The sequence below is a fragment of the Sceloporus occidentalis genome, unplaced genomic scaffold (assembly GCF_023333645.1).
Source record: "Sceloporus occidentalis isolate IW3139 unplaced genomic scaffold, rSceOcc1.0.p SCAF_1, whole genome shotgun sequence".
Lineage (NCBI taxonomy): Eukaryota > Metazoa > Chordata > Lepidosauria > Squamata > Phrynosomatidae > Sceloporus > Sceloporus occidentalis.
In genome coordinates, this window is record NW_028316981.1 from 236,415,234 (window position 1) to 236,437,326 (window position 22,093).

A 22,093-nucleotide genomic window follows, 5' to 3' on the forward strand; every position below is an offset into this window, starting at 1 on the left:
TATGAACAATTTTTAGCCACTACTCCTTTGAACTTGAAATGTGTTACTATAATGTCTTGGTTTGGTTGGCACACATTGAGCCTCTCTTGAGCAGAGGCTGACAGAAATTAGGCAAATCTGATTAAGGAAGAACAAGCAAATGACCTTCACTGAGTGAAGGAAGGAAAACTGGAATTCATCTATGCAAGTCCATGAAGACAAAACCTGCACCTATATAACATGAACAGAAAAAGCAAGTGGGCAGATCTCACATTTGAAGGGGGAAAATGTTTTGCATTTTCCAGGACTTATTGTTGCTTTTGCTTTTAACATTGTTTTTGAGTTTTTCCTTGCTATTTGTGCTCTTTGACCTGTTTTTTTAAAAAACTTTGTTCCATGTTTTAACACTGTATTTTAATTGTATTGCATTGCTGCATTTTTAATTTTATTCTGGGAGCTGCTCACAGAATGTCTTATTAGAGAGTCTACAAAGATCTAATAAATACGTAAGTAAAGAATCAAATTCAAGAGGTTTTTGTCTCTGTCATTCGTTTGTGGCATCACTACAATAATAATAAAATATTTATTTATATCCTGCCTCTTCCTTTTTTAAGACTGAGGCAGGTAACAACAGAATTTAAAATACAAATAAATCACAGCAAGATCTCCCATCCCCCTATCCCGCCGTCCTTAAAATATCAATTTCTAAAATAAGATTGAGTAATATCGTAAGTTATCAAAGAAAAATTGTTCGTTACAATGACGACAAAGCATAGGAGCACATGTGAACAGGTTATTCCTTCATGACCTAGTCTGGATAGGCAAGCCTGAAGAGAGTCGTTTTTACCGCCTTCTTGAAAACTTCAATTGAGGATATTTGGTGATATCTTCAGGGAGGTTATTCCAGATTTTAGGAACAACAACAGAGAAGGTTCTTTGGGACGTTACCACTAATCTGGTTCTACTTGACTGTAGGAGATTCTTACCTGAAGAGTGAAGAGTGCAGGAAGGATTGTATGGGAGGAGGCGTTCCTTCAAGTAAACTGTAAAAATTCAAGTAATAATCAACACCTTGTACTGTGCCCGGAAGCTAATGGGCAGCCAATGTAACGATTTTAAAATTGGTGTAATATGGTCAAATTTAGTTTTTCCGGTGACCAGTCTGGCTGCCATATTTTGTACCAACTGAAGCTTCCAGACGTGGTACAGGGGTTGTCCCATGTAGAGCACATTATAGAAGTTGAGACGAGAGGTTACCAGTGCATATACAACCGTTTCTAGGTCCCGCTGCTCCAGGTAGGGTCGCAGACGAAGCTTATTAACAGGCACTTCTGGCCATCACACCAAACTGAGATAACAACTGAAGCGACGAATCGAGGAGTACCCCCAAGCTGCAAACACAGTCCGTTAGGGGAAGTGTGACCCCATCCAGGACAGATGGACTTATCTCCATACCCGTAGAGGGGTTAACTATCACAAGTTACTTCTGTTTTGTTTGGATTCAGCTTAAGAATGAGAGCCATTAGGGCTGAAGGGCGGGATATAAATTCCTAAATAAATAAAATATAAATTAAGTCTATTTTCCCTCATCCAATACATTACTGACCTCAGACAGTCATTCAGAGGGGAGGTGCCCTCCTTGGTTAGTGAAACAGCCCGAGACAGAGAAATAAATCTGGGTGTCATCAGTGTACTGATAACACCCCACCCCATGTCTCTGGATGATCTCACCCAGAGGCTTCATGTAAATGTTAAACAGCATGGGGGATAGAATGGCTGCTTGAGGGATGCCACATGTCAGCTCTCTCTTAAGAGCAGCTGTCCCCCACCATCACCATCTGGAACCTTCGCGAGAGGTAGTAACGGAGCCACTGCAAAGCCGTGCCTCCAATACCCAGTCCCTTCAGGCGTTCCAGAAGTACATCATGGTCTATGGTATCGAGGGCCACTGAGAGGTCCAAGAGCACCAACAAGGCCACACTTCCCCTGTCGATGCACAGACAGAAATCATCGACCAAGGCGACCCAGGCAGTCTCCACTCCATATCATGACCAGAAGCCAGTGTGAAATGGATCAAGATAATCGGTGTCATCCAAGACTGCTTGGAGCTGGTTTGCTACTGCCCTCTCGATTACCTTACCCAAAAAGGAAAAAAGAGATACTGGTCAGTAATTGTTTATGTCCAGGGATCAAGGGAAGATTTCTTTAGTATAGGTCTTACTACTGCTAGTTTCAGAATCGATGGAACACAACCTTCCCTGAAGGAGGCATTGATTATTAATTTTAACAAATTCAAAATTATCTCTCCTCCCTGGACAGCCAACCATGATGGGCAGGGATCGAGAGAGCAGGTGGTCTTTTTTACCTTACCTTACCAAGCAGCTTGTCTACGTCATCAGTACTCATAGACTGAAACTGATCCAAGATAACCTCATTAACGGAGTCACTAGACACCTCTCTTATGGACTCTGTATTAATGCCAGTGTCTACGTCGGCCCTTATCTAAGAGATTTTATTAAAAGCGGCCATTAAAAGCATCACAGCAGGCTCTTGTAGACTGAAAAAGAGGATTCAAGGTGGAAGGAGTTTGAGTCAACTTCTTAACCACCTTGAAAAGCTCTGCTGGATGAGACTTCACAGAAGCAATAGATGCAGAGTAGAAAGACTTCTTCGCTGCAGCTACTGCCACTCAACAGGCTTAAAGGAAAGTCCTATGACGTGTCTTGTCAGATAAACGTCGAGTCTTTCGCCAATGACACTCTAGTCATTGTCCAATTGGCTTCATCCTTCTAAGATCTTCAGTATACCAAGGATTACGATTCGGAGTGGGCTGTAAAGGACGCCTGGGAGTGATTCCTTAGAAAGATCGTTAATCCAAGTTGTCACTAAGGCTTTGACAGAATCACCGATGTTGCCTTCCATTAAACCCTCTAGGGCTTCTTGGAACCTTTTGGGTTCCATCAGCCTTCGAGGGCGGACCATTTTAGTAGGTCCACCTCCCCCAAGGGGGTTAGGGATGGCAGCCTTCAGTCCGACCTTGACCAGAAAATGATCTGTCAATGACTGAGCAGAAGTGGAGATCACTTCCTCCCAGAGATATTCCTGTTCTCTACAAAAGACTGCATTGAGGCTATGACCAGCACAGCGTGTTGGCTCAGAGACAATCTGGGATAGGCCCATGTTAGTCATAGCAAACCATAAACTCCCGAGCGGCACCAGTAAGGTCTGAAGAGCTGGTCTCGAGGGGAATGTACCATAGTTTGCAACATGTATGCACCTGATCCCAAATAGTTTATTTGTAAAGTATAAAAGTAGTAAAGAAGGAATGGTTCTGTAATGCCAAGGGCATTACCACTGATCAATTCCAGGCAGGAAGCCAACCTAATTGTAAACAAACTGATAAAGTGAAAATGGCTTGAAACAGAATAGAAACAAATGACTGACTTGTAATGAACCTGACTACAGAGGGTTACTAGTGTCAGATGACTGATGCAATCAGATGGAAGGCAGCCAAGTCTCCAACTGGTTTCCAAGTGTTACCTCACAGAATAGAGGTCAGTAAGATCTCTGATGTAAATGGCTGGAAGAATATTGTTTATACTGTATTAGTGAAGGCTAGTAAAGATCTGACTGGACAGATACAGGCTGTAGACACTATCAAACCACCTCTAGAGACAGAAGCCTGACTGAACACCAGTATGACTGAACACCAGTCTGCTATGCACCCACTTCACTGTTCTTAGCTGATAAGACACAGGCAAAACTGGTGAGGGGGAAATCTACTCCCAAACAGAACTCTTTTCTAATTAAATAAATGCCCATTAAATATAATGAATGCTCATTATGAATTTTTGATAGTTATAACAATGCCCAGGGATATTAGTTTCCTTGGATGCCTGTATATTTCCTCCAGAGACATTATGTTTATGTTACTCTATGTGTTAAGTACAGACATACCTACTAGGGAAAAGGAAAAGATATAAAGATTTGGTTCCTTATGAATGCCTGACCTATAGTGTAATATAATCAATGTAATGTGCACAGATACTTTAAAGTTTATGTTCCTTCCTGAGGGTGGTAGTGTAAATATGTACATAATAAAAAAGCCTAAAAGAATAGGATATCATTTTCCAATACCATTTTCTCATACCAAATATCCACAGATTTCAAGACTTAAGTGGAGTGCTGATGCTAACTTTTCCTGTTTGGTCTCTCCTGTGGTTCACAAGTTGGGAGCCCAACAACATCCAACCTTAGTGGGACTAACAAATAGGATTTTAGCAACAGTTTTTTTAAAAAAAGCAATTCTTAACACCATCATGACCATTTTACCAAATTAAAATGATTCTGTTTTAAACATGACATCCGGCCATAAATTATTGGCTGGATGAAGTCTTAAAATACATAAATAAGACAGTCCAAGGGTCTTCTTTGGATTTAGCCACTTTCCATATGGGTTAAAATGAGTCCAGAAATAACCCTGCGGGCACTATATAAGAATGCATTTTCCCAGTGAGATAGTGGATAGTTTGTAAACGTAAGTCCTCTTTTTGCCGCTTTTCCTCTTTCTTGTTTTGAGAAGAATTTATTGATGTGTTCAAAATCTTCACACACAACTGCAAATAGGGTGGAACAGAATTTTTACTGATCATGTGCAAAACTGACACACACTAAACACAGAACTCTCCATTCTTTGCTGTACTGTTCACTGGTTAGCTTTGTGTTCAAAGTCATCCTAATCTGCTGATATCTTTAGAACCCAAGGCTGTATTTCCTAGAAATGAATCTGAGTTCAGTAAATCCTGCAGTGAAGTAAATGTGCACTGAACTGCAGCCCTAAAATTCCCTCCAAAGTCTTAACTATACAAACCACACTCTTCTAGTATTTTAAAACACTGACATTTATACAGTATGATACCATTAAAGGTAAAGGTAGTCCCCTGACATGAATGTCTAGTCGCAACTTACTATAAGGGGCGGTACTCATCACTGTTGCTAAGCAGAGCTAGCATTGTCTGAAGACTACTTTGGTGGTCATGTGGCCAGCATGACTGCACCGAACGCTGTTACCTTTCCACTGAGAAGTTATACCTATTTATCTACTTGTATTTGCATGCTTTTGAACTGCTAGGTTGGCAGAAGCTAGGACTAGTGACAGGAGCTCACCCCATCAAGCAGCACTTGGGCCTCGAACAGCCAACCTTCCAATCATGATAATTGGTGTCTTAACCACTAAGCCACTGCATCCCTTAAACACCATTAAACAGCTGAAAAACCTTATTAGTTCCTTCTATCTAAGGGACAGGGAAGATGTGGTCCTTCAGATGTTACTGGACTTATCAGTCCCAGACAGAGCAACCTATGATGAGAACTAAGGTTGGCAAGCAAAGATCACTCTGGATCTTACCACCATTCCTCCAACAGCTGATCCAAGTTGAATGAGACCTTTGTTAGTGCCAAACTAGAATCCATCAGGCAAAGGTCCCATTCAACTTATATCAAACAAACAAACAAAACATTTATGACAGGGTGATCATAAATTACAGTTGATTTAAGAGCACCTGACAACAACATGGTTTTCTTCATTATCCAGCTTTCACAACCATACATGGACGTTGAAAATACAATGGCATGGACAATTATAACTTTAGCACTTCACTGTATGTTTTCGGTTTTTATTTATTGCATTTGGTTTTATTTGTAAGCCATTCTGAATTCCAATTCTGAGAGGAAATATGGGATATAAAGTAACCAGCAACAACAATTTGAAAAACATAACATAAGGAGAGTCATTTAGTGACTTGCATAAACTCTGTGGAAAGCTTTCAGTCCACAAGTCAAAAAATGCTGATGAAACAGAAGAGACGGTGACCTTCTGCTCATTTCCTTTGCCTATGTAGCCTCCAAATCTGCTTTGGAGTATTGGGAGATCATCTGAAACAAAGTGAGAGGTGGCACTGATGGCTCTGAATGGAGAAGGAGAAAGATCCCCCCCTAATTCTTCTGGAAAGAGCAGCCTAGGTTTATGTGCTTGTATGGAGTTTTCCCATGGTAGGAGCAAGCTCTGGATCCAATCCAGCATTATGATACAAACTATTTTTTCTACATTTCTATAGAAAAAAGAGACTGCACATGTTGCCTTCATTTATATGTTTTTTAAAAAGAAAAATTAAAACCAGACGTAACCACACATTCATTTCTGTGTGTTTGTATGTGTGCACGAGAGGGGGGGGGGTCTATTCAAATCCCAAGTGCCATTCCCTCAAGGCTTCCATGAATAGCAAAACCATATTTTCTCTCCCCATTTTTTTAGAAGAGGTGATGCTAGGGCTTCAGAGTGGGTTGAGAGTACAGAACAAACTTTGGAACCATATACAATCCCAGGACCAAACTTTGCCCATCCAGGTGGTAAACTATGATTTCTAATAGCAAAATAATCTTTTGCCTGGCACACATTCTCCTCCCTCTCCATACAAGCTACAAGAAGGATTTCAAAAGTGTTTCCTTCAGATTTCAGTTAACCACAGTTCAACGTTAGCCCAAACTCTAAACTGCAAATATTCTTAACTATGCTTTTTGAAACAAGCCAGCTTTGTTAAAGCACAGTTGGAAACTGCATTGTTTCAAGCAAACTACAGTTAAGATAAACCACAATTTGTAGAGCTCAGATGACATGGCAAAATGCAGTTAAGAAAAAACGGAAACAAAAGTTTCCAAAGCCCTCCTTACCACAAAACTGGAGAAAAAGAGTATGGTGCCTGCGAGTTTGAGAGATTAGGTTCATTGCTGTGACAAGAAAAATATGGTTTAATATACCATCCAAATTACTATTTGCTTCCACTGAACACATGAATTATATTCATATTCAGGGATGAATGGCAAATTGATGCCTTATATTGCTCTCCATAAAGTAATTGCTGAGAAAAGAAGATCTGTCTAAAGATCTTATTCAATGCCATTGTTTAGATTGCAGTCCATTATTTACATATCAAGAAACTGATACTACTGTATATACTCATGTATAAGCCTAGAAATTTTAATCAAAAAACTGACCCCTCCAAAAACTGAGTTGACTTATCCATGAGTCAAAAATGGAACCACTCTCTTTCTCTGAGTAGAGTGGCAAAAGGAGAGAGCTTAGTCCATCCCAGGAGCGCCTAAGCATCCTTTGTTATGTCCCTCTAAGTTTTTATCCTCAATGTATCCACAGGTCAGATCAAAATCCATAATTTTGGTACCAAAACCTGCCCTCTACTTATACATGAGGTTGACTTATAGCCGAGTATATATGGTACATATCATGGGACTAAGCATATTGGCTCTAAGCATATTTACCAAAAGTTAAGGCCCACTGAACAGATTGGGATTTCCTTCCATATGTTTAGAATTGAACTGCAAGAAATGTTTTTCCAGCTAGTTTTTAATGTGTTTGTGAGTGTGTGCATATATGTACCAGGCAACACAGACAACTTACTTTCTATTTTAATCTGAAAGAACACTGATATTTCATTAAAACAAAGTTTTTAGAGTCTTATGGTGAAAATAATTAAAGTGAGCTTTGTATGGCAAAGGTTATAAATCTGCTATTCTAAATACATTGTAGACTAATTGCAGATATGGTTCTTTAGTCAAAATATATCCTTTCCCCCAGGTAGGTATAATAAAGACTGAAATTCATGTTGTGAAAGTGAAATGTGGTAACATTAGGGGGGAGGGCAGAGATAAGAAATCTGATTAAAAGATTCTGTAAAGTACCTCAGCTGAAAGAACAGCTGATAAGTTGCTGCATACTGCTTTAAAAAGCCTATGGCTCAGTCAGATGTTCAAGGAGTTACCAAAAAGCTGTATATGCTCAACATACCTTACATTCCATGCAGTAGTGAAGTCTGGGTTCAATAGCAGCAATGTGCAGGTGACATCTATCAATTCTAAAAAGAAAACAAAACATCAAACTCTATGAAAGTCAGTATTTTTATTCTCAGAGTCACGGAAGCCTCCAACAATACTTTTTTATTAATACATGAACAGAATCAACTATTTCCTTAACAATGTGGACATCTATGTTAGTTCTAAATTCCTTGGCCAATGAAGACTCTCTGGTAACAAACAACAACAACAACAACTGCAGCAACCCCAAATGGGCAGCATGAAATCATGGGGGTGAAGACAATGGCAAACCGCTTTTTAACAAATCTTGCCAAGAAAACCCAATGCTAGGTTCACCATAAGTCGGAAACAACTTGAAGGGACACAACAACAACAACAACAAATTTGTTTTTTAATTCAGTTCATTAAGACAGCTGTTCATGAGACACTATATAGCATATTACAATAGTTCTCAAACTGTGGAGCACAACCCAAAAGGAAGGAGCAGGAGTTCCTCGCTGGGGGGGTGGGGGGGACAAGAAATATAGGCTCCTATTAACTGATAATTGACCCAAGTCAACCCACCTCCCCATCGTTTCACTGGATCCCACTTCAGCAGAGGGGATGGGAGGGAAGGAGCTTGGGTCAACCCAAACTGAGAACCACTGGCATATAGCATGAATGGCAGTCCATGAACCAAATAAAATGTGTTATATCTTGAGATACTGCTGAAATATTCATTGTTTATGTAATACAGGGTAACACAGCTGCCCGGTTGGAAATGTTAATGCCTATCTGAGGAAAGGGTGGTTTGCACTAGCTTAAATGAAGCAGGAGATGAGTCGTTATCAAAGAAACCTAGTTTAGAATCAGAATCGTAGAGTGGGAAGAGACCACAAAGGCCATCCAGTTCAACCCCATTCTAACATGCAGGAACTCTCAATCAAAGGATCCCCGACAGATGGCCATCCAGCCTCTGTTTAAAGACCTCCAGGGAAGGAGAATCCATCACTCTCCGAGGAAGTATTTTCCACTGTCGAACAGCCCTGACTGTCAGGAAGTTTCTCCTAATGTTGAGGTGGAATCTTATGTAGTTCAGCTTGTGGTCTACTTGGACTCCTAGATCCCTTTCACAGGTAGTGTCATTAAGCCAGATGCCCCCCCCCCCCCATATCCTGTATCTATGCATTTCATTTTTCTGCCCTAGGTGCAGTACCTTACATTTCTCTGTGTTGAATATCATTTTGTTAGCTTTGGCCTAGCTTTCCTGTTTATTCAGGTCATTTTGAATTTTGATCCTGTCCTCTGGGGTGTTAGCTACTCCTCCTAATTTGGTGTCATCTGCGAATTTGATAACTATGCCCCCAATACTGTCATCCAAGTCATTAATAAAGATGGAGGCAATGGAGGACTCAGGTAGAGAGGACTGCCTCATTCCACCAACCATCATCCCAGAGCCTCAAAAGGCAACTGAGGACTCAGCTGGAGGTTGATTGATTTGATTGTTTGACTAATGGTTTTAATAAGTTATTTTAGTTTTTGTCATTGTTATATTTGGAGTTTTTGTTGTATATTTGAAGGGGGGAGGGGGAATTATGCATGTTGTATTATATTGCATTAGAGTTGTATTGTATTACTGTATTCCATTCCATTAGAATTGCATTTGCTATTATATAATTTCTTTTTACTTGTTTTGCTCTGTTAATTGTTATGTATTTTACTTTGTTAATTTTATTGTTGCTATAATTACTATGTATTTTTGGTTGTTATAATTGCTATGTATTTTTTGTTATTTATTGCTATTGTTAATCGCTATCTTATTTCATTGTTATTAATGCACTGCTATGTTACATTTGTTTTTTAATTCATGTTTATTGTTATTGCCTTGTATTATCCCCTCTGATGTAAGCTCTAATGTCTCCTGGTAATTACTTCTCAGTTTTGTTATTCTAAGGTACAAAGTTGGAGCTACGGGGGTCCCCAGGTATTTAAATTATTCAAGCAAAGACCAATCACACAAATTTTGTCTAATATATGTATATGATAAAATGCTAATTTTAAAACTATTAGAGTTTAAACTTCACAAATGTAGTAAACAAGAGTAAGTTACACAGAACATGCTAGAATGTTGTTCTCTCACCATTTATCAGTTATAGCCTCCTCGCATCACTGTATATGTACATTGCAATCCTATACATGCTTACTAGGAGCCCTGGTGGCGCAGTGGTTAAATGCCTGTACTGCAGCCATTCACTCAAGACCACAAGGTTGCGAGTTCAAGACCAGCAAAAGGGCCCAAGCTCGACTCAGACTTGCATCCTTCTGAGGTCGCTAAATTGAGTACCCAGACTGTTGGGGGCAAATTAGCTTACTTGCTAATTAGCTTACTTGCTGTTCACCGCTATGATCTTTGGAATAGCGGTATATAAATAAAACAAATTATTATTACTATTTATTATTACTAAGTTTAGTGGGGTTATTCCAAGATAAGTGGACATAGGAGCACAGTATTGTAGTCATGCTAACAGCAATCCCTCATTTTTTTAATTCCTTTGGTAACATTACATGAAACTTTTACTGTTATCCCAGTGTTTTTACAGCTCTCATTTATCCTTACCCTCTATGGGCAAGCTCTCATTGTCTCCCCACCCCTCTTTTCCATATGTCAAGACTTCACCAGAAATAAGATAGCTAAGAATAAGCCAGGAATGTCCATTAACAAAGATAAATTCTGGAATAGGAGGAAAATACCTCTGTTTATGTATCAAATACCTTTCCCTCACCACTGAAACTAGCATCCATGCAAATAAAGGAAAACCAGAGATGATGATGATGATGATGATGATGATGATGATGATGATAATTTATAGCCCGCCCAATCACAAGGAATCCGGGTGGGTTACAACAATAAAAATAAAGAGAATAAAATAAAATACAATAAATAAATAAATAAAATACAATAAAATTAAAGAGAGCGAAGTGAGTACATTCACAGTTAGGCCTGATGGAAATCGGGCCTCTCTTTTTCACTCCCTCTCAGGTCTGATGATGACAGGATGGAGGGAGGGCTCTTCTTCTTGAGGCAAGGATTTTATTTTAATTAATTTTAATTTAATTCTTCTAATTAAATTTAAGAGAAGATTTGGTGGACAGAGTGACACAAGTCACAGTAAATGGGGAGTGGAACTAGATAGGGAAGGCCTGCCGGAAGAGATCCGTCTTAAGAGCCTTCTTAAAGGCTGTAAGAGTAGAAATGTCGTGGATCTCCTTCGGCAGGTCATTCCATAGCTTCTTTGATGACAAAACATGCATCAGTTGATCTGAGTGGACAGTTTATTAACCCTACACTACCATGCTTACAACTCAGGAATTACATTTGAGTCATACCGGAAGCTTAGACATATTCCCAAAACATATATAAGATTACACAGTTGAGCATTAATTATTGCCACCCACCAATCCAATTAACTCATGTTCTTATTAAAGCTTGTAATTTATGACTTGAACTAAATTCAGGGAGCACTTTCTGGAGAAGGGGCTTTGGAAAAGGAAATAAAGAGAGATAAAAATAAAAATGTTTGTGACACAGCACACATATGCTATGAAATGTAGACAGAAGAAAGAAAATGAGAAGCAAAGTAGAAACAGAACAAAAACAGAACAAAAACAGAAAGTAAAATTTAGAGACACCTTACTTAGAAAGGTGAAAGGAGGGAAGTACAGAAAATAAGAACAGAATAACAAAGAATGAAGTGGAAAGATATGAGGTAGGAGGGTGTAGGGAAAATACTCTTCTGCAGTTATCAAAGCAATGCTGCCCTCTTGAGTCAATAAAAATGTAAAAGTGGCCCTTAGAGAAACTTGAGATACAACTCTGTTTCCAATAAAACACACATCTGCAAAATGAGAGCAGACAGTGCAAAAATTTGTACTTAAGTATACAATAGATGATTATAATTAATAAACCAGAACTCAATAAAATAAAAGCATTTATTTAGTAAAATATTTTCATCTTGCCCTAGATCACAAGACCTCGGAGTGGTGTACTGATATAATTCATTTAAAATAATTTTAAAAATTAAAACATCATGGAATAAATTTAAATTGCTTAATAGCATACTAAAAATTAGCAATTAAAATATATTAAAACAATTTAAATACATGTATCTATATAGATATCAGCTAAATTATTACCCTCTCCATTAATAAAATGTTATGTTTTAACTTGGTGTCACAGATGCCAGCTTCACTGCCAATGAACCTCTCAAAAAGAGTGGATTTCACAACAGGAGTACCACAGCAGAAACGCCCCCCTCTCACTAATCTGGGCATTTTGTGACCACTTTTCCTGTGTTACCACCTCCCTGTTCTGTGCCCGCCCTGTATGGGCTGACCTCATATATAAGTCGAGGACAGTATTGGGGCCAAAATCATGGATTTTGATATGACGTGGATAAGTCGAGGGTCAAACACTGGGGCATGTTACAAAAGATCTAAAAGGGGAAACAAAGCACCACTTCCCTTCCTACTTCTCTCTCTCTGGACCTCTCCCAAGGGTCACAGTTGGCATGTAAAATGTGGAAACAAATCTTGGTGCGCATGCACACACTCTTCCCCCCCCCCTTTTTCCTTTACCACCAGGATTTCCAAGGCTCATGGCTTGCAAAACAGGGTACAGACCTCTCTCTCTTTCCTTCACCCCCAGGATTTCCAAGGCTCATGTCTTGCAAAATGGGGTACAGACCCCCCCTCTTCCCTTTGCCCCCAAGATTTCCAAGGCTCATGGCTTACAAAACAAGCCTCAGCATACTTACTTTCTCTCTCTCTCTCGTCTCACCAGTTGTTTATTAGCTCTGGCTACGAAGGAAGGCTGTGGGATAACACACACACAGAAGAGAGTGTGCAGGGACTCAAACAGAAAAGCAAACTCTCCCTCTCTCTCTCTCCTTGTCTCCCTTGTCTCCGCAGCTATTTGTTAACTCTGGCTACGAAGGAAGGCTGAGGGATAACACACACACACACAAAAACATAGAGTGCACAGGGACTCAAACAGGGAGCTGGTGACGAAGGAAGGGTGGGCACTTCTTTTAGTTTATTTATATACCGCCCTTCCAGAGATCAGGGATCAGAGATTTAGGAACTTTATAAGCAGTATTAACTTGCTGCCCTGTATATAAGTCAACCCATGATTTTGGAATCCATGTTGGGGGCATAAATTTCTCGACTTATAGCTGAGTATATACGGTATATAAACTGCATGTTATTATACCGTGGGCCCTTGTTATCCACTGGGGTTTGGTTCCAGGGCCCCTTGTGGATAACATAATCTGTGGATGCTCGAGTCCCATTAAATGCAATGGTATAGTAAAATAGTGTCCCTTATAAAAAATGAAAAATCAAGGTTTGCTATTTGGAATTTATACTTTTTGGAATATTTTCAAGCTGTGGATGCTTGAATCCATGGCTAAAAAAGTCTGTGGATAAGGAGGATGGACTGTACATGCATATCCTATCTTTCTTTAACAAAATGAGAGGCACTATTAGTTTTAAAGTGAATTTAAAACTAGGGAATCACCAGTAGTCTCACACATATGCCTGACATACACTAACTTAACTCAGAATCATGTGCCTTTAAACCATGCCTTTGAGTCATTATCTACCTTAATAACTATCCCTTGATATCCAGTCTACTTGCCAGCTCTGTCAGTACTGACTGTCTTTTTTTAAAAAAAAAAAATTATGAATATACAGAAGAAATAAACCATTTATGGGTGCTTTGTCACTCTTGTTGTGTGCCTTCAAGCTGTTTCCAACTTACGGAGACCTTAAGGTCACCAACTATATCGTGGGGTTCTCTGAGAGTCTGTGACTTGCCGAAGGTCGCCCAGTGGGTTTCCATGACTGAGCAGGGATTCAAATCCTGATCTCCAGAGTTGTAATCCAAAGCTCAAACCAGTATGGCATGCTGGCTCACTCTACATATTAAGATCAAATATACTGAATATTCTTGCCAAGATTGAATGGTGTACTTCTGCTGATTTCCACTGCTTTTACCAGAAAAGGCAATTCTCCTCCATCTTGAATCCTTGAGTGAGAGGGCCACATCAGGAGAGAGCAAGAGCAGAGATCAGCTACTAAATCCAAGGTAGAACAGGTGGTTGGGTTTTTTGTAAATAGTCTGTGAGCTATGGAACACTTTCCCCACAGAATATTCATTTAGCCCTCACCTAATTTGTCTTATGGCAACAGCATTCTTTCTGACAAAAGCCATCTCTCTGAATTCTGATCCCTTTAGATCTGGATTTGAGATCACAGCCACAGTACAGAATCTTCCTCACACAGCAAGGGATGAAGGGTGGCAGATTGGTACCCCCATCTCCTGAGTAGTGAATCAGTGAGTCACTACTCAAAATTAATCTTTCCCTCTTCACATCCTCTCTCTGAGATTCTCTATCTTCTAGATGGAGAAACAAATTCAATATTAATCTATTGTTTGTTGTAAATTGGAATGTTCTTGCTTGTTGTGGGCTCTTGCCAGACAAATATAATTGATTCTCTCAGATACCAAGCCAAAATGCAGACATTCATGCCGAAACAATGTATTATTTCTTCGATATATCACTACATGATTGGTCTAATTTTGAGTCAAATGAGTGGGACCAGGGCAAAGCAATATATATATAAAATGCTCTTATATGATGCTCACTGAAAAAAATGAACTAGTTTCAGTGAAATTAGAGTGAGAATAGGATATGTGACTCATGAAAATATACATCTCTTTTTCTCATATTTTGGTCAAATAAACAAATATTCAGACTCAGACTCAGAAAGTGTGAACAATCTGAACATCACAGTCAAGGAAAAGACAGCACACTTGTCCCTCCATATTCACTAGGGTTAGGGGCACAAGACCCCTGTGGATATGGAAAAACCAAATAACAAAAACACCATGTTTTTACCTGAGAGGACACCTCTCTAGGAACCTACAGGTCCTCCAGTGCAGCTCTGTGGCTCTACTGCATGGATACTTGCAGTACACAAGTATTCAAAAAGCCCTGCAAATGCATCTTCATTCAATCTACATCCAGAGATAAGTTTGTCACTCAGGTTAATGGCAAAAGCTGGATTGCCCTCCTGTCTTTTATGTAAGACACTGTAAAACATTATGTCTCTGACTCTAAATAGCCAAGCCCTCCATAGGAAATATTTATACGGGCGCAGGGACTTTTTTAAAATCATATATTATTAAGCTATGAACCCTAAGTATTACATTACAAAGTCACCTTGCTTAGTATTCAGCTGAGAATTATCTACCTTTCTAGTCTGTACAATGAGTGTAACTTACACTAAGCACATTATCGGGAATTAATCCCATCAATTTTAAAGGAGGCTACGTTAAATGAGGTATGCTCAGAATTATAGTCTTTGGCCTAAACGTGAGGCAAATTTAGAAATGTTTAAATCAACGGCTTTAATGTTTTGTGTGGATTTAGGTCCCACATAGCCTTCTGTAGCTTTCCCAGAATGGCCCTATAAAAGTATTGGTTCCCTGCCAAATAGTGATAAAGACAAAACATAAATGGCTAGAAACAAAAGCATCACCTTACAGTATTTAACACACTTGCATGACATCATTGTCAAGACACAAGCGTCTCTTTTTGTTCCAGCATTTCCCATGTTAAAAGTTTTAAGAATGCCTATGGCAATTCACAGAAAAATTAGGAACATGTACAGTTGTCCCACCATTTTTGCAGGGCTCCGTTTCAGACCCCCTCCCCCCAAAAATGGAAATTCGCGCATATTGAAGCCCAATTGGCTTGAATGGCTGCACACCACAGGAACACATGCCATTTTAACCCTCTTCACTTGCTGGTCTGTGAAGGACAGTGCCCGTAGACTTGAAGTCTGTGAAAATGAAGGGAGGACTGTACTAACAAAGCAATGTATATTTTATAGAGTAACTTACCGTCTTTGTTGAGCCATTGTTTTCTTTGTCTATAGTGAAGGAGTTTGTTATGGACATACGGCAAAAGAAATTTAACACACCAGCTTTCCACGCCAAGTTTGTTTTCTACTAGGACTATGGGGCTCCGATTATATCTGGCTTCAGGACAGGGAATTAATCCAATTTCATCTCTAAAAGCCAAAAAAGACAGGTAAAAATATAATTAGATTCCTATTTCCCACTTTCACCAGTTGTTAATCATAAAGTGCCTGCTACTTTTTTCTTATTTGGCCCAGCCATTTCATTTCTTCTTCTTCTTCTTCCTTCACCTGCCTGTCTGATCCTTGTTCACTGTTCCAGCAGTGAAACAAACAAACTGAAAATCTCCTTTTGTGTAATTAACTCTTATATACATTGACTTAGAAATAAGTCTCAAAGTATTCAATGGGGTTTTCTCCCTAGCAAATTAAGGCCATAATCCTATACATACTTAAGAGCAGTCCTCACTAAGTTCAATGGGACTTGAAGTATGGATAGGACTGGGCTATAAATTGTATCAGTGACTAAGATTTCTCCTTATAGTGTCTATAATTTCCAGTCTACGGGACATAAATGGTCTTAGAAATAAGCCCCAGAAAATTCAGTCGGATAAAAACGCTTAACATCGTAACCTAAAAGGGCATCTTTTTCTTTCAGCATTATACACAGCTACAAGATACAACCTATCATTTATTTCATTAGTTGCTCATGGTAACGGCACAGACTGGCATCCTGTTCATGAATTACAGTTGCCTAAAATCTGACTCATGTCATTGCAATTCACTTTTACAGTTGTTGCACAGGTTGGAAGTCTCTTCCAATCATGCAACAACCCTAAGTGTCCTCCCAAAAAACTACTGTTTAAGCAGTGTAACTCCCACCAACATGACCATTTCCACGTTACTGGAAAGTGGTAGGATGAATGAGGACACATCCAGCCCTTTTCCAGTAGCTGGCCATACTGTAAAAGGCAAGTGTCCCAAATGCATGTTACAGTGCAACCAGCAACAGAAAAAGAGATAGACATCATCCTTCCCACTCTCTGGCTATGGGGAGGGGAGGTGCACCACTTAAAAGGTAGGCTTTTGCAGGTTAAGGAGCCAGTGTGGTGTAATGGTTTGAGTCTTGGACTAGGATGCTGGAGACCAGGGTCCGAATCCCGGCTCAATCATGAAACCCACCTTGGGCAAGACGCACTTTCTCAGACTCAAAGGATGGCAATGGCAAACCCCTGTGAAGAAACTTGCCAAGAAAACCCCATGATAGAATGGCCTTAGGGTCACCATAAGTCAGAAACAACTTGAAGGCACACAACAACAAATCAGAATGAGAGACTGCAATGAATCCCAAGTGGTGTAGGCTATATTTCAAAGGAAGGTACTGGCAAAAGCACCTCTGAATAATCCTTGCCTAAAAAATGAAGTCACCATAAGTCAATTAAAAGGCATGTAGGCGCACACAAAGACTATCACTTCATGAGACACAGCTACAGGGACACAGCTATGTCTCCTGATGCAGACTCTCAGACCCAGTCTACATGCAAGTTAAGTCTATATGCTCTGAACTGGGTCTTTCTTGTGGTCCCACCATTGTCACAGGATGATATGGTGAGGGTACGAGAGAGGCTTCCTTGGTGGCTGCTCCCAAGCTGTGGAATTCCCTTCCACAGGAAGCTAGGCTGGCCCTATTTCATTTCCCCTTTCGCCAGAAAATGAAGATAGTGAAATTGTAACAGGAGAAACAAGAAAGAAACAACGTGTAAATATGTTACTGAATGGCTCTTGGATGAATGGGTGCGAAGCAATGCTTGGAACAACAGAGGGCAGCTAATCCCAGCACAGAGAACTTTGCAATTTGAGGAGGGGGCTCTCAAATCCCATCAAATGAGGCGGATTTTAAATAAGAACAACTGAGAGCTGACAGTTGAGTAAGTCAGAAGAAAGAGTCAGTTGGGAGCGATTGTGTAATGGGGTGTCTGAATTGTTTGAAGGAAACACATTGTTATATGCTTGGAACGAAGAACTAGAATTTGTTAAAGCATTTACTGTTTCTACAGGATATGATGAACCACATTCATTCTCTTGTTAATTTGTTAACTCTGGTTCGAAACACACTGCCAAAATAATTCAATCTGAAACTGCTTTAATAATAATAATAAAGTATTTATTTATATCCTGTCTCTTCCTTTTTGGGGATCAAGGTGGGAAACAACAGAGGTTAATATAATACAAAATAATACAATTTTAAAAAAACTCGAGTCCTCCCAACCCATACCCTCCCTCTGGAATAAAATTACAACAATAAAACCATATATTAATACAATATCAAATGACAAGTTAATATGAGTTAACAAATGGCGACAGCTAGGGAATTCTGGGAACTGTAAGTTTTGTGAGACATTTAGCCTTCTCTGTCAGAGAGCTCTGGTGCTACACTAAACTACAATTCTCAGGATTCCCTAACACTGAACCAGGGGCAATTAAACCAGTCTCAAACACTCAGACCACTAGGCCAGGTTGCATTTTTATCTTTATAGTTATGATTTTACAATTATGTATTGTTTTCAATTAAACATGTTAACTAATTTAATTGTACAGTTAGCCCACTGTATCTACAGATTCTTTATCAATGGATTTAAGCTTCCACAGCTTGAAAGTATTTTTAAAATACATAAATTCCAAAAAGCAAATCTTGCATTTGCCATTTTACATAAGGCACACCATTATATTTAATGGAACTTGAACATCCACAGACTTTGTTATTCAGAGGGGTTCTGGAATCAACTCCCAAAGGATACCAAGGGCTCACCGTATTTTAAAACCCCTTTATCATCTGGTTTTTAGTTATAAATGGCTTTCAGTGCCATGCTGGGAAAAATACAAGGTAATAAATAAAGCAGTAGTGAGGGGGAAGACATAGTTTATTTCATTGCTTTAAAAATTTTAAAGGATGAGGCAATTCTACCCACCTCAGAACTTGAGTGCACAAGACTAATACACAGAAACTCTCCCTCAGTCTTAAGTCCAACACTCCTGTCACTCAATTACAGAATGCAAATACAGTTGTCCCTCCTTATCCATGTTTTTTTTTATCCATGGATTCAAGCATCCACAGCTTGAAAATATTAAAAAAAATATATAAATTCCAAATAGCAAACTTTGATTTTCCTTTGTATAAAAGGGGCATAATTCTTCTACCTCATTGTATTTAATGGGATTTGAGAATCCACAGATTTTGTTATCCACTGGGAATCCTGGAACCAAACCCCAGCAGATACCAAGGGTCCACTATAAAAAGCAATGGATGGTCAGCTGGAAAAAGGAGGCAAGAACTGAGTAATTAATTTGAAAGCTGAGTGCATATTGGCTTAGCATGGCAGCGAAAAGTTTGCTGCTCTTAACTGCTCTCTATGTGGTCCTATAAGCCAAGAGAACCCCAACACCTACTGTGAAAAAAAGCTTCCCACACATAAGTAACAGTGTGCTTGGGGGGGGGGGGAGCAATACTGTTGCTTTCACGGAGAGATAAGAGAGAACTCATTTTCAAAATTCCCATAACCATTTCTAGAGCTTAGCAAGAAGGGAGTAGAGCTTTAAACACTACCATCTTTGCATGCTGAGATGTGGGACAGTGTGTGGAGAAAGTGTGTGGTATACAAAAATGCGTAACACCCCTATTCATCAACTGACACCAGTGGTGACCCTCAAGGCCAAAATGCTTGTGGATACACAGTGTGGTATAACCTAATTAAACTAACAACAGAAAGACATTTACCATATATACTTGACTATAAGTCAACCTCATGTATAAGTCGAGGGCAAGTTTTGGGGCCAAAATTATGGATTTTGACATGGCCTGTGGATAGGTCGAGTGTAAAATTTGGAGGCGCCTTCAGCGTGTGTATGCAAGGGGCAAGAGGGAGGCAGCAATCAATACCAAGCTTCAGAGTTTCAGTCTTCACTCCCAAGACAGCAAAGCTCAAGTGTGGAAGAGGGACTGTTAAACAAACAGCAATCAGTCAATCAATAATCAAGGACTCTGCCTGCTTGGCTCAAGACAGAAAGAAACTGCATGGGGAAATCTGAAAGAGCTGCTATCACATTACCATACAGACCTATAAGTAAGTCAACCTAGGTTTTTGGGGTCAATTTCTGGGCATAACTTCCCCTTCTGGTAACCCCCCCCCCCGAAGAATGAGGGAGATGAATTATGGAATATTTTCTTTTAGAATGATGAATAAAACATTTAATACAAGGTGGTCATGTATCTACATGAGCATTTTCTCACATTGTTTAAAAAAAAAAGCTATGCAGCAGGTAACATTTTATACAAGACTACATACAGTACCATTGAAATTCACGAACTTTTGTTTCCTTTTCTCAGTTCTTTTTATGGGAATGAGTGCTTCATGTCTGTTTGGCACTATGGATAATGACTAGAGACAACCAGTTTTTGTTTTGTTTAATTTTAGTAATGTCAATGGTTTCTCCTGCTTTTTATTGGATTTTTAAAAAAATTCAACTCCTCGTTTATTTTTAAGAAGTGCCTTACAGATCACATGTTCCTTACAATTCAGGACTTTTAGTTCCATTTGTAACAAAAAGTAAATTTCAAAAAGTAAATCATTTCTAATTATTTTCTGAATAAACTGTACTTTTAATATGAACATGATGCTCTTATGCCAGACCAAATTATATGTAAGGTTTTCTATTTTCTTCAAGTAAATGACTTGCAATCTGTATAAAAGGTGCTAACCCCCCCCCCCCCAATTTTTCAAAACTTTCTCTTTCTTCTAAGGAAAAAAAAGCAATCAACTTTCTTGTATGTTGAATGCAATACTTAGATTGCATTAACACAACATGGCAAGTCTTGGCATGGATGACTGACATCTGGCTTGTTGTAACAAATAAAACAGGTACTTTTAAGAAGCAATGGTTTGTTATCCAAACATGAATTCCACCCTAAATCCAAGGTCTTTTGTTTGCTTATGAACACTGGCTTGCTTAAACCATGAAATGGGATGACATTCAAAATCTCAACCGTAGCCTGTTTTCTCAGATATTCACCTTGCATATAACAAAAAGAAACCAAGCAGAAATAAGAAATACAAGCCAAGGACTGTATTATTATTAAGCACATCATTTATAGCATAAGCAACAAACCACAACTTATTGTGATGTGTGAATGCAGCCTTTATGTAGTACTGGAAAAGCAACCTATGGAATCCTTTAACAACAGGGACAAAATACGTACTAACAGAGGAAATGTTTCCCAATACTTCAAGTACAGGAATGAAATTCATTTATCCAATTTAGAGAGGTTATTGAAGTGAACATTTTTGTTTTAATAATATCTACAAATAGCCCAACTTAATATAACTTAGAATCATAGAATCGTAGAGTTGTAAGAGACCACAAGGACCATCCAGTCCAACCCTGTCATGCAGGAAATCTCAATCAAAGCATCCCAGATAGATGACCGTCCAGCCTCTGTTTAAAGACTTCCAAGGAAGGAGACTCCACCACTCTCCGAGGGAGTGTGTTCCACTGTCAAACAGCCCTTACTGTCAGTAAGTTCCTCCTAATGTTGAGGTGGAATCTCTTTTCCTGGAGCTTGCATCCATTGTTTCAGGTCCTGTTCTCTGGAGCAGCAGAAAAAAAGTTTGCTCCCTCCTTAATATGTCATCCCTTCAAATATTTAAATAGGGCTATCAAATCACCTCTTAACCTTTTCTTCTCCAGGCTAAACATACCCAGCTCCCTAAGTCGTTCCTCATAGGACATGGTTTCCAAACCCTTCACCATTTTAGTCGCCCTCCTTTGGACACTTAGTTTATGAACAGGTTCTAAAATGGGTTAAAGCTCAAAACACAGCACATTAAGTATGACAAATTAAATAGATATTTAAAAATAGAGCAGAGCCAAGGTGGTTTGTCCTACTTTAGTGAGAAAAACACTGCCAAGCAAAACATGTCAAAACTTTTGAGTGAAAAATATGAGTGTGATGTTTAATTTATAACTCCTACAGAAATAAAAATAAAAAACCTTACCTTTCTGTAATAAGATTGCTTTAATCTACTTGAAAGCAAGAGAAAACCCAGTATGACAGACAATACCACACATCCCAAGCATACAGGTTGAAAGAAACTGCCTTCTTAAGGGCTTTTGTCTTTGTTTATCACAGAGGTAGATATACCAGGAATCTGAGCTTGCTAAGGCTGCTTGTAGTGTGCACATGCAGAGATAAACATGTATTTGCAACCAC

General features: G+C 39.2%; 1 protein-coding gene across 1 annotated transcript in view; it reads right to left on the minus strand.

Moving 5' to 3' along the window:
• PTAR1 (protein prenyltransferase alpha subunit repeat containing 1) overlaps positions 1-22,093 on the minus strand; it is a 45,956-nt gene that overhangs the window by 19,782 nt on the left and 4,081 nt on the right. Inside the window, exons 2-3 of the mRNA XM_089490511.1 lie at positions 15,812-15,981; positions 7,841-7,907 (exon numbers count right to left, since the gene is read on the minus strand). Coding sequence (XP_089346637.1) covers positions 7,841-7,907; positions 15,812-15,981 — 237 coding nt within the window. The remainder of the gene's footprint in view (positions 1-7,840; positions 7,908-15,811; positions 15,982-22,093) is intronic.